Here is a 12,901-nt window from a genome sequence, read left to right as displayed (position 1 = left end):
GGGGCTCATGCACACTCCCCTTTCAAATATGAGATTATCCAGCTTCTTATATTTAAGTAATTAGAAATCATGATTTTAACAGAAATTCTTTCATGTTTCTATTGAACAATGTTTTTAAACTAGTAAAACTTGATGTGTTTAGATAAAAACAGCACTTACTTTAAAGCAGTGTCTTTACTAGTCCCAGTGGCAGATTTAGAGGGGGGCCAGGACTCCCTCCCTTTTTATATGTCCGTCATATACGGGACGTATTAAAGTATGGTGTCATCTGTCTGTCTGTTTGGAAACTTTTCACATTTTCATCTTCTTCTCCAGAACCACTGGGTTAATTTTAATCAAACTTGCAATATATCATCAAGGGGAGATAATAACGAAAGTGCAAAAATAGGGTGGGGTCATTTAAAAATATTTTTCTCGAGAACCGCTGGACCAGAAAAGCTGAAATTTACATGAAAACTTCCTGACATAATGCAGATTCAAGTTTATTCAAATCATGCTCCCCAAGGATAGGATGGGGCCCACAAAAGGGGATCAAAGTTTTACATGTGAATATAGAGGGAAAATCTTTAAAAATCTTCTCAACAACCACTGGGCATACATGCCAACTTTTAAAAATCCCCATGGGGGATTTTGCGCGTGACGACCTTTTTTCAAAGCTCAAAAGTCACGACATTTTACCATGAAAATAAATATTTGTCTTTTGAAATAAAATATCAATCTATTCATTGTACATGTATCATATATTAACACAACATCAAGTGTGTTTGACCATTAACTTTAACAAAACTTTAAAAAAAAAAAACACTTGGAAAGATATGCATAAATATTTTATTAAAATCATCTATTCAGCAAAATATCCTCTCCAACAAGTCACATACATATTATCAAATAATAAAGTTGCATCCTTTTACACCATATAAACATTGGCTGGTCTATATATCAAAATTTAAGTTAAAGCACATGCATTTAGGTACAACTACAAAGGCGATCTTGCTTGTCTGTAAACATGGGCTTGCAGAGTCTGGCGGAACAATCTGCATTGCAACCAGAAAAGGAGTGATCTGTCCTGCTATGAAGTTTGCGAACAAAACTTTTGCACCCATGACATCTGAAATAATTAACAGGGAAAAAACACATTAAATATACGTTTTTACTTGTAAATTAAGGCTACTTGCTTATATAAAATTGTGCGAATTACGCATCACAAAGTCTATTGAATACTACACTATATAGACTATGTAATACATCGCTATAGACAGATAGATTCGGATAGCCTATATTATTAAGTTGGAAAAAAAAAATATTTGACGTACCTTATTGCATATTTTGGATGCTGTCAGCGAGAGGCAAAAATCGGGAATGTCCGATTGTTTGGTGGTGACACTAATATGACTATCATCGTTGTCATTCACGTTTGTGTAAAGGACATGTCAATTTGAAATCCGTCTTCCCGATTAATTACCATCAAAACATGCTTCGCACTGTCCAATAAGCACCCCGACACAGACAGACCAGGTAAATGCACCACCCATGCGACACAGGTAAACAGTAATGGCTGACTATTGTCCCGATTTCTGATTGGCCAGTTCAGAAATGACGCGGGATTTCAAATTCCGGGTGGAAATGGGGGTTTGTTGTCGTAAAATGGGAGATGTTTTTAGAAAATCGGGATTTCGGGGTATTTTTGCAATCCCGATCGGGTTATCGGGATTTCCCTTTTCAAGTGCTTCAAATCGGGAGAATCCCGCACAAATCGGGAAAGTTGGCATGTATGCCACTGGGCAAGAAGTGAAAGCTTCCTGATATAGAGCAGATTCATGTTTGTTAAAAATCATGGCCCTTGGGGCTAGGATGGGGCCACAATACTAAACTGAAATACATGTGTTGGGGTACAAAATAGAAGATATCTGGGATGAAACAGAAACTAAACTGTAAAATCATGCAGATATAGATTTTTTTGATTGTAATCAATCCTTCCACCACAAAATATAGTCCCTGTCAAATCCTTTCAAAATTTGAATTGACCCAAACATTTCAAATGGAGAGGGTTCAGTATAAAGAGATATGTAATACATTGCACCAATGGGATCAGTATTTAACCAGTAAATACTTAGTTGTAGCATACTGTGCAGTTGTGCTCAAAAGCTAAGAAGCTATATAACTTCCTTAAAGATGATCCCTAAAATAATTTTTTTTTTTAAACTATGGAAAATGGAAGGGGAGACATCAGTTTTAGTGAGCTAAAACAATTCTTCCATAAAATAGTTCTTGTTATTACAGAAGATTGTTTGCATTTTATGTTTTCTGTGTTCATTTTATGTTTTCTGTGTTCATTTTACAGGAATGTTTCTATTTGTAAGCATGTGTATGTGAGTGTCGTGGACATCCTTACAAACTGTGATGGTTTCAAATCAGAAGGTACTGTGATAAAATAATGTTACAGTATTAGATTTTAGTTTTACATTCTACAGATCAGATTTTTCTTTGAATTTCAAAGGAATTAAAGCAATAAGTTTTAGTTTCTATTTCATAAATGTTGATACAGTAACTTGAAGTGATGTTAAAATTCTTTTGTAAGGAATCACCTTTCCAAATAGCCAATCTCAGGCAGAGTTAATGACAACAGTATACAGCAGATGTGGTATTGATTTAAACAGAATCAGTTTTGTGGAAGCACACAGCACAGGTACAAAGGTAGGGGATAACAAACAAGAATCAGAGACAAAGTGTATCAAAAGCTGAGTAAACTATGGTGACCTATTCCAAATGTTCTGTGTCTGTTATTAACTGTTGAACATTTTAAACTTCTTGATGACTACCATTCCAATTCTTTTCAAATTTGGTATTATGAAGCATATTTGGGACAAGGGGGACATAACTTATAAATTTCAGGACCCTTACACCCCTGGGACCTTAGGGATAGGACAAAATTGACCAATTTTCAAAAATCCTCTTTTCTACAACACATTTTTAATGCCTCGTTCACACGAAGAATTTAATTCTCATTAAACGTAAGTTAATGCAAATTAAATCTGAACCACGTTCACACTGAGATTTTAATGCGCATTAGTTTACTTCGAATCAAAATTGACGTCGCAATTTAATGCGAATTAAATTTACTTCGCATTAGCTCCGTGTGAACGCTAAGCGAAGCTAATTCGAATTAAATGTAGACGCATGCATAATGGCCAATTTGGGTCACATGCATCATACCCATGGTCAGCTATATATATTAATGTTAGATTTGTACGAAAAACTAAGCAAAATGATAATAATCACTAAAAACATGTACAAACAGCATGGCATTAGGTAATGTCAGACGTAAATATGTGCTCTGCATAGGCATACTGAGTAATACATGTGGAAGGAATTGTTTTTAATACAACAATGTTTTAAAATAGTGATAAGGCCATGCCAATTTGTAATCCTGTTTGTCGGATTCGCCGCTTCTATTTGTAACAAATCCAAATTATAATATTATCAAAAAATAATATCCGCCCGCGTGTTCAAAAATATCCGTAAATATTTTTTTTAGTTTTTATACGCCCGTCTTAAGACGGGACGTATTATGGTATGGCGTTCATGTCCGTCCGTCTGTCCGTCCGTCTGTTAGCTTTTTCGTGTCCGACCCGTAACTTAAATACTACAAGGCCTAGAATCATCAAACTTTGTCTGTAGATACATCTTGGGTAGAAGGTGTGTCGCACATTAAAACCAGGTCACTGTGACTTTTCATTAAGAAGATATCCGTCTGTCCGTCCGTCTGTTAGCTTTTTCGTGTCCGACCCGTAACTTAAAAACTACAAGGCCTAGAATCATCAAACTTTGTCTGTAGATACATCTTGGGTAGAAGGTGTGTCGCACATTAAAACCAGGTCACTGTGACTTTTCATTAAGAAGATATGGCCATATATGGCAAAAACTTGTCCGGCTCATAACTTGAAAACTATTAGACCTAGAATCACCAAAATTGGTCAACTAATGCATCTTAGGTAGAAGGTGTGTCGCATACTATTTTAACTTAAAGTTTAAGGTCACTGTGACATTTAATTAAGTTGGTATAAAAAAATGTTTTAATGGGTGCAATCTATACTGTTAACAATATGTGACGGGCGTATCATGTGCCGTGGCGGTGCACTTTATTACAACAAGCGAACAAATAACCTTGATGTATTTGCTGACAAGTGACAGAACCCCGGCCCTCGAGAAATTTCCTAACAGTGTAATACGGTTAAGTTATTCATGATGTCTATCTTAATATGTACGATACTTCATAACACTGGATTGGAAGTTGTTCCTTATGTTGGAATCGAACTGGAAGCCGATGGAACTTTTGAAGCGCTATTCGATGCCACTATTTAGAAAATATTGATAGCATATGATTGATTGTTTGATTAGCCTATATATTGAATGAAGTCTCTCTTGAGAATATTTCACTCACATGAAGACGTTACCATTGCCGGTGAAGGGCTGCAAAATTTAGGCCTATGCTCAGCGCTTATGGCACTGAGGGATCTTTATCGTGCTAAACCTGCTGTAACAAGGATCTCAGTTTTTGCAGTCCTATCTGAAGGACCGCCCCATTTATTCGCCTCTTACAACAAGCAAGGGATACTGATCGATGACTATTTTAAACCGGACCGACAGTTAACGACAAATTCACAAAAGGTTTGGTGATGTCATATCAAATTCAAGAAAATGCTCGATGCAATGGATATTGTATTTGCAATGAATGTCAAAACTGAATGTGTCCCTAGCAATATGCATATCTCTGAATCGAAAGTTTGTAGAAATGAAACTTAAATAAAATGCTTCAAAAAGACCTTATCAGTTAATGTTGCAAAGTACTAGGTATAAAGAAAATAAGTCTTTGAAACCTGAAATACTTCTTATTTTATATTGTAAACTATATCAACAAAGTTGAAAAATATTAAGTTTATGTGGTAAACAAATGATATCTGATGATTTTAGATCTTTATTTTTAGGCGCCCGGTTTTTAAAATCACACTTAATTCAATTAAAAATATTAATATTTCTTGCATTCGCTCGCCTCATAATTTTTATCTCCAAAATTAAAAATAATATTTGTAAAATAATTTCGCCCTCTCGCCTCACTTTTTTTGTTTGAAAATCCGAAGAACTATTTTACAAATTGGTGTGGCCTAATATGATTTTTTTTTTTTTTTTTTTTTTATTATTTTATATATATATATATATATATACATTTTTTAAAACAAATATGCCGCTTGTTGTTAATTTTTATACCATATGACGTCATAGTAGACTTATAATACGTATTAGTAATTAAAAATTACGTCACAACAGTAGTCAGCGAAATGGTGAAAAACACGTTCCTAAGTTTTAAAATTGGGCCCATGAAGAAACAATATATTGCCTAGATTGAATGCTGGTTGTCAGAGGAAAAAACAAGTAATTTCTTGGGAACATATAAATAAACACGACAAAAAACTCTTATGTGTAGATCAGCATGTAAATTGTAAACATGTATACTACATGTAGGCCTATATAGCATTTTGAACAAAGTATTTTGTATCTACACAATATTCATTAAAATATCTATAAAAATAATTTTCAATAAGGGCTGTTCCATTAAAACATACGAGGTACCCGGGGAAGGCACTTTAAAATTTGGGTAACCACCCATAGAAGCATAAAAATGTAATGAGGGACCACTCACAGAAGCAATTTTAGATAGTGCGGCACCACCCATAGAAGTGAAATAAATGTTAAATGCACTTTTTCTTTAAATTCAATATGTATGAAAGACTATTTATAACCCCTGAATAGAGGTCTATTTTCAGATGTTCCCAAGCATGATAGTAAAGAGAAGAGTATCTTAGGTGTCATCACCATTCAAATAACTGGCCATCAATGAAGCTTGATCATAGAACCATCAATTTATTTTATCAAGACTGTCTTTCTTAAACATGATGAACTAAATTAATTTTATAAGTCTACCTGTTCATAAAAAGTCTAGTATTGTAAATGTTCAAAAACAACCATTAAGGTAGTACTCTACATCATCATAATGGCTGACTTCCTTTAAAAACATGGATGAAAAAATCGATATCAGCAATATTTGACTTTTCCTTTTCCATTTAAATACCTAGCCGAGTAGCTTAGTAGGTTTGAATACCGACTGCTGAACTGTAGGTCGCAGGTTCGAGTCCAGCAGGGGTTTTAAATTTTTTCAGATTACCTTCTACTAAAACTGTATTTTTTGACAAAATAAAGTAAACTTGAAAATTTTCAACTTCAAAATATTGTTGTACATATCCTCCACTTTTCATCTACATCAAATTTCTCTGGTGTAGCACACCTCCTTAAAAGTTTTAAAATTGACTAGTATTTTGAGTATTAAAAAACAAGAAAATGTGTCTCTTTACATAAAGAAAATGATATTCTATGTTTCTTAGTTAATATATAAATTTACAACCTGCAACTTAAGATTTGTGAGGCTCTATTCTACCGTTTTCAACAATTTCGATAAATTCCAATTTCTCAATTCATATTTGTGCGCCATGTTTGATGTACTGAAGTTTCAACTTCCGATTGTCAAGTCATTTGCATATGTCATATAAAGGAGGCGAAAGCTATTTCATCGGTATTGAAAAGGTTTGAATTTAATATCAAGTTAAAAACCGAACAGCAGAGTGTAAATTCTTTCTGCAACAATATGATTTTCCTTTCTTTGTCGAAGTGGCTCAAGTAACTACATTTTCGCGCCGATTGTCATTATGTTTAGCTTTTTCATTAGATCCACCTACGAGATTTCGCGATAACAAGCATGGCGGAGCAGACGAAGAATTTTGCATGCTGTACATTATATTGAAAAACACCTTTATTAGACATGCCCGAGCACAAAGTTGGTGCTCCTTTTGGTGTAACTGTAAACAACATTTGGGACTAATACACAGTGCAGAGTTTATTATCGGTTATTCATAAAATTATTTTGCACCATTACGGACATCCTATGGAATTGTAGCCTCATCCCGAAAACGTCAGAATAAAAAAAATTGGATAGGGCTACATTATTGCAGCTAGAAAAAAATCAAAAACCGTTTCAATGGACCACGAGCACGTTTCGTTTTCCATTTTGGACAAGGGAGAAAATCCTAATTTCCGGTCGCTATAATTTTAGAGTCAAACCGGAAACGATAACCGGATCGCGGAACCTCATCGACCGAGATAAAATGAAGACAGAAAACAGCGCTTGTTTCACATTCTACTTTCAACCCTTCCCTTCTCTTGTTGCATTCCTCTCAGTTTCGGTAAAAAAAAAATAAAGATTTTATCAAAACAACCACCCACAGATGCAGTTTTCTGGCAGTAGGTACCCACCATAGATGCAATTTTCTACCAATGACAAGCACCCATAGATTTTTTTTTAATTGCCGTCCCCGGGTCCCTCATATGTTTTAATGGAACAGCCCTAACATAGTCTATTCTATTATTTCGCGCACCCTTTTAATAGAGATGCATACGAATTTAATGCCCATTAGTTTACTTCGCATTAAATATTACCGCCGTGTGAACGCTATTTAATTCGAATTAATTTAATGCGCATTATTTTACTTTGCATCAAATTTGATGCGAAGTAAAATTTAATGCGCATCCGTGTGAACGAGGCATAAGAAAAACTATAATTGCATAATGATATAGTGCAGGAAAGCCTAAATTACAAGATCCATGGGGTAGAGGTTCTGACTACAGAGCAGGATCAAACTTGGTATATAATGTTTATGTGTAAAAGAATGGGATACATTTGCCACAGTGCACAGTTATTTCCCCCTGAATACGGGGAGAGCACATGTTGTGGTCCTCAAGTGATTGCGTTATTATAAAGAAGAAATAGAGAATTTACTATTTCTGATTGTAATTAAGTGTCAGTTAAGGATTTTTTGTAGAAATTAAGTGTAATTACTGACAAATGATAGGACTGTACGAAAATCTTAGTCTTTGATTATATAAATAGATGTGTGTTCCATGTGTGATTTTTTACAGTCCTCAGCATCTTTAGATCAGGTTAAAGATGTTTTTAGCATGTAAGCAATTCTTCATTATTAATTTTTATCAATATTTTCAACAATCTAAAACACAATGAATATGCCAGAAATTACATGTGCAACCAACACATGTAATTTTTTCACACTGCAGACAAGAATATGTGCATCAGGAGTCAATGAACAGAAAATGTTAATTATAACAGATCCTAATGTAATTTTTCTGTTGGAATCTGTTTTTTAACATACGCATGTAATTCAGTAAGTACAAGAAGCATTGTTTCATTGATTAGTTATGAGTTTAACATTGAATTCAGCTTGCAAGTATTTAAAATCAGGCCTGAGAATGCTGCCTCCAGTGAAGGCGGTGAAATTTTTAGTTTATGTAATGGTGCTGGTTCCGGCATTCTTTTCTGATCAAAATTTGTCCGTAATGTCTTTCGGCGTCGTCGTAAACTTTTCACAATTTCGACTTCTTCTCAAAAACCGCTGGCCCAATTTCAACCAAACTTGCCACAAAGCATTCTTATGTGAAGGGCTTTCAAGTTTGTTCAAATGAAGGGCCATGTCCCTTTCAAAGGGGAGATAATCACAAAAATGCAAAAATAGAGTGGGGTCATTTAAAAATCTTCTTCTCAAGAACCACTGGGCCAGAAAAGCTGAAATTTACATGAAAGCTTCCTGCCATAGTGCAGATTCAAGTTTGTTAAAATCATGGCCCCCGGGGGTTGGGAGGGGCCACAATAGGGGATCAAAGTTTTACATACAGATATATAGGAAAAATCTTCTTCTCAAGAACCACTGAGCTAGAAAAGCTGATATTTACATGAAAGCTTCCTGACATAATGCAGATTCAAGTTTGTTCAAATCATGGGCCCCCGGGGATAGGATGGGGTCACAAGGGGGATCAAAGTTTTACATACAAATATAGGGAAAATCTTTTAAAAAAATCTTCTTCTCAAGAACCATTGGGCCAAAGAAGTTGAAATTTACATGAAAGCTTTCTGACATAGTGTAGATTCAAGATTGCAAAAATCATGGCCTCCATGGAGTAGGTTGGGGCCATAATAGGGACTAAGGTTTTACATGCAAATATATATGGAAAGTCTTCAGTGAGCGATGTGGCTCATGGGCCTCTTGTTGAAAAACTGCAATGTTAGCTGATTATATTTTAGCTGCAGAACTGTAGCTCTCTGAAAAAATATTTCGACATATTTTTAGGTGTCTGTTAACTTTATTTATCTTTTTTTTATTTATTTATTTTTTTGCAGATTACTCATAATTTTTTTAATATTAATTGTATCATACCTTGGACTGAATTAAACATCAAATACTGGATAGGTCTATATCCCTCCCCCATTCCTCCATCCCTTCAATTTGACAAAATGTATTATATGAGATATAATACAACCTGTTAAAACTCAGTCCATAATAAAGATTTTGGTACCGTAAGCTTTACATTACCCTATTTGTTACTGTACTATTTTATCTGAAGCTTGAACCCCATCGGTATCATAAGCACACCCCCTACGTCGGGTGTAAGGGCAGTAACTGCCATTAAATAACATCTTTAGTGCTATTGATACGAAACTGAAACTAAATGGATATTTAGAAAGTGCAGGTACTGTTAACCAACTTTTATTTGTGTATGAGAAAATTTCGCAAGATTAGCGAGGACCTTATCGTCGCGAATATTGCTTGTTGCAAACCAGTCCTTGAATGTCTGTCATAGGCTCGAAAAAGGCTCGATTGCAAAAATTACTCACCGAGAACCAGTTTACCATGGGCGATTCTTTTCAAATTTGGCATGAAGCATATTTGGGAAATAGGGGACATAAATTGTAGAGGTGGGGGTGTTGGTAATCAGGGTGAAGCCAAAATGATTATGGTGATGATTGTCTTTTTCATTTGAAAGACTTCCTTAATTTTGCTGATGCTGTATAAAAACTAAATGCATTTTGAGGAAAAGCAATAATGGATGTACCAAAATTATGAATTTTACAATCTCAGGGTTTTGACTCCTAAGGGTGGTTTCAAATTAGTCATATCGTGTTCATATATACATATTAATACATGATGTAAAGTCTTTCATGGACACTTTCTAGGGTATTTGTGTTTTGAGAACACATCTTATTTTATACTGCTGCTGAATACTTTTGACTTAAACTTAAGCAACCAATAAGGTCTGAGGGTCTCTTGTTCTGTAGGCTGGGGATCCTATTGAAGTAGCTGGCATTTGTGAGGCCCTTTGTAAAGATGGTCATAAACCTTTGTTGATTGGATCAGTCAAAGCCAATATTGGACATAGTGAGGCAACAGCAGGTATGTGAACAATTAACAACATGAAAACACCTGTCTGTCAGTATGGAAAATGAAACACTAATGGCCTGTTGCATGTTTATGACACAGGTAAGTCCTGTCTATTGAATGATCTGTGGATCACATAACTGCATGTGGTTTGAATGTGAGCCCTACTCCTGTTGACCATGTGTATGTGCAACAGACTAACTGTCATTAATTAATTATTGATCTGTTAACCATGTGTATGTGCAACAGACCAACTGTCATTAATTAATTATTGATCTTGGGTTGTACAACTGGCCATTTCATTTCTCTCTTTGCAGGGCTTGCAAGTTTTGTGAAATGCATTATGATAGCAAGACATGGCATGATACCACCACAGATAAATTTTCATTTGCCCAATCCCCAAACAGATGGCATTGTACAAGGGAAAGTCAGAATTGTAGACAAACCCACACCTTTAGCAGGTAAGAGAGGAAAGTTTGAATAGGACTGATGGAATATTATACAGACCCTGAAGTGTGCTACTACACCTCCAAAGCGTTTCGTTTCATTCCGTTGTGTGCAAACCGTTCACCGTTCCATGCAGACCGTTCAGTGTTTCGTGCAGACCATTCACTGTTCCGTGCAAATCGTTTCATGCAAGAATCGTTCCGTGCATGATCAAGCCACGCCCAGAGGAAGGTGCAGATAGTTCAAACCACACCCTCTTAGAAACGTACAGACAGTGCAATCATATTTTGATTGTTTCTTGTTTCTTTTTGTTTTGTATTTCCCCTTCTTATCCAAGGTAATAGGATCTTATTGACTAGCTAATACAATGTCTAGATGCACAAAACACATCTAGATATTATTAACCCCCCCCCCCCCCCCCCCCAAAGAATATGTTCCAGTTTTTTTAATCATTTTTATCTGTTGTCATACATGTATATAAAATGTATAGGTTTATTCAACATCTGTCTTTGAGAGGAGGCCTGGAATATACAAATTGCACACACGTTTTAACGGCACTCAGATTGAATGTACAAAAACAGCGAAACAGAAGCAGCTTTTTTAATGAATTTAATAGAGCAATGAATAAATAAAGTTGAGTAATCAATATTCCATGACGATACAATTTATGCATATATTTCCTTTATTTCTGAAGTTAAAAAATATACATTTCCTTCTATTCCAACGTGTTCATAAGTCATTTAACTATTCCTTCTTTAAACTAACCCCAGGATGAAACAGATAATGTCGAAAAATATCAAAGCGTGCAGGTCAAGCCTATCGTTTCGTGCAGACTGTTCACAACCCCCTCCCCACCCGTTTCAATCTTTCCTGACGAGAACTTTTTTGAAATCATTTTATCTGTTTTTATACACATATATATAAAATGTAAAGGTTTATTTGACATCTGTCTTTGGGAAGAGGCCTGGAATATACAAATTGCAAATGTATTTTATCGACACTCAGAATTAATATACAAAAATGGCGAAACAGACGCAACCATTTCATATTCAGTTTCAATGAATTTAATAGAGCTACGAATCAATAAAATTTGATTAATCAATAATCCGTGACGATATGATTTTTGCATATTTTTCTTTTATTTCCGAAATTAAAAAAAGAAATTTATTTGTTTTCATTCCAACGTGTTCATAAGTCATTGAACTAATAAGTAAAAATGAAATTTACCGCATCGTACGTGAGCAATCATTTTAAAATGAATCATTATCATTTCTTTTTCAACCTTTTTTAATATCTATATGTAAAATATTGCCATTAAATTGAAACTATTTGAACCAAATAATACCAAAAAAAATCAAAGCGTGCAGGCCACGCTTAACGTTTCATGCAGACGTTCACAAAGCGTGCAAGCCACGCCTACAAAGTGGTCAGCATTTTGTGCGAAGCGTTTTGTGCAAACCGTTCACCGTTCCGTGCAGACCGTTCAGCGTTTTGTGCAAACTGATCACTGTTCTGTGCAGATTGTTCAGCGTTTCATGCAAACCGTTCACCATTCCGTGCAAGAATAGTTTCGTACCGTTCAGTGCAAGTGGTGTAGTAGTACGCGTCAGGGTCTGTATTTCTTAGGTATCTATTAAAGCATTGTATTGATGAGAAAATGTCATTATTAATAATCATTTTATTACAGTGGAACCCCGTTATTACGTTTTTCATTTTTCCACAATAAAATGACGTATTACTGGGGGCAACATAATAAACGTTCCAAGTGAAATCCATTAAAAATATCATTTGAAAATTGTATATCTTCCGTTGATACTCCGTGAAGGGGTGTGTGTGTGAATATATCTTTACTGTTTCTTTGTTTAAAAGACTATGATACTTTGTTGTATGTTCTTATCCTTTTTCTTTATTTCTGGTGTAGGATACAGAAGGATGTTTTGATCAACGTTGCTTTTATGCATTAGTTTGGACCGCCATTTTGTTCAACTTTAACATAATGCATTCATGTAAATTTCTCTCAATAACTCGTTCCGGTTTGTATTCAACATTCGTATAAAAAGATAACAAAACATCGTTTTTATTAAGTTCTCTTATTACACAATACACAACACAATCAACAAAAA

General features: G+C 35.0%; 1 protein-coding gene across 1 annotated transcript in view; it reads left to right on the top strand.

Moving 5' to 3' along the window:
- Window positions 1–12,901, top strand: part of LOC125650103 (fatty acid synthase-like) — a 184,182-nt gene that overhangs the window by 47,764 nt on the left and 123,517 nt on the right. Inside the window, exons 7-10 of the mRNA XM_048878078.2 lie at window positions 2,342–2,418; window positions 2,579–2,694; window positions 10,232–10,346; window positions 10,649–10,792. Coding sequence (XP_048734035.2) covers window positions 2,342–2,418; window positions 2,579–2,694; window positions 10,232–10,346; window positions 10,649–10,792 — 452 coding nt within the window. The remainder of the gene's footprint in view (window positions 1–2,341; window positions 2,419–2,578; window positions 2,695–10,231; window positions 10,347–10,648; window positions 10,793–12,901) is intronic.

Source organism: Ostrea edulis, chromosome 1 (genome assembly GCF_947568905.1).
Source record: "Ostrea edulis chromosome 1, xbOstEdul1.1, whole genome shotgun sequence".
NCBI lineage: Eukaryota > Metazoa > Mollusca > Bivalvia > Ostreida > Ostreidae > Ostrea > Ostrea edulis.
The sequence above is the reverse complement of the archived record's forward strand: the minus strand, read 5'-3'. Positions and strand labels throughout refer to the sequence as shown.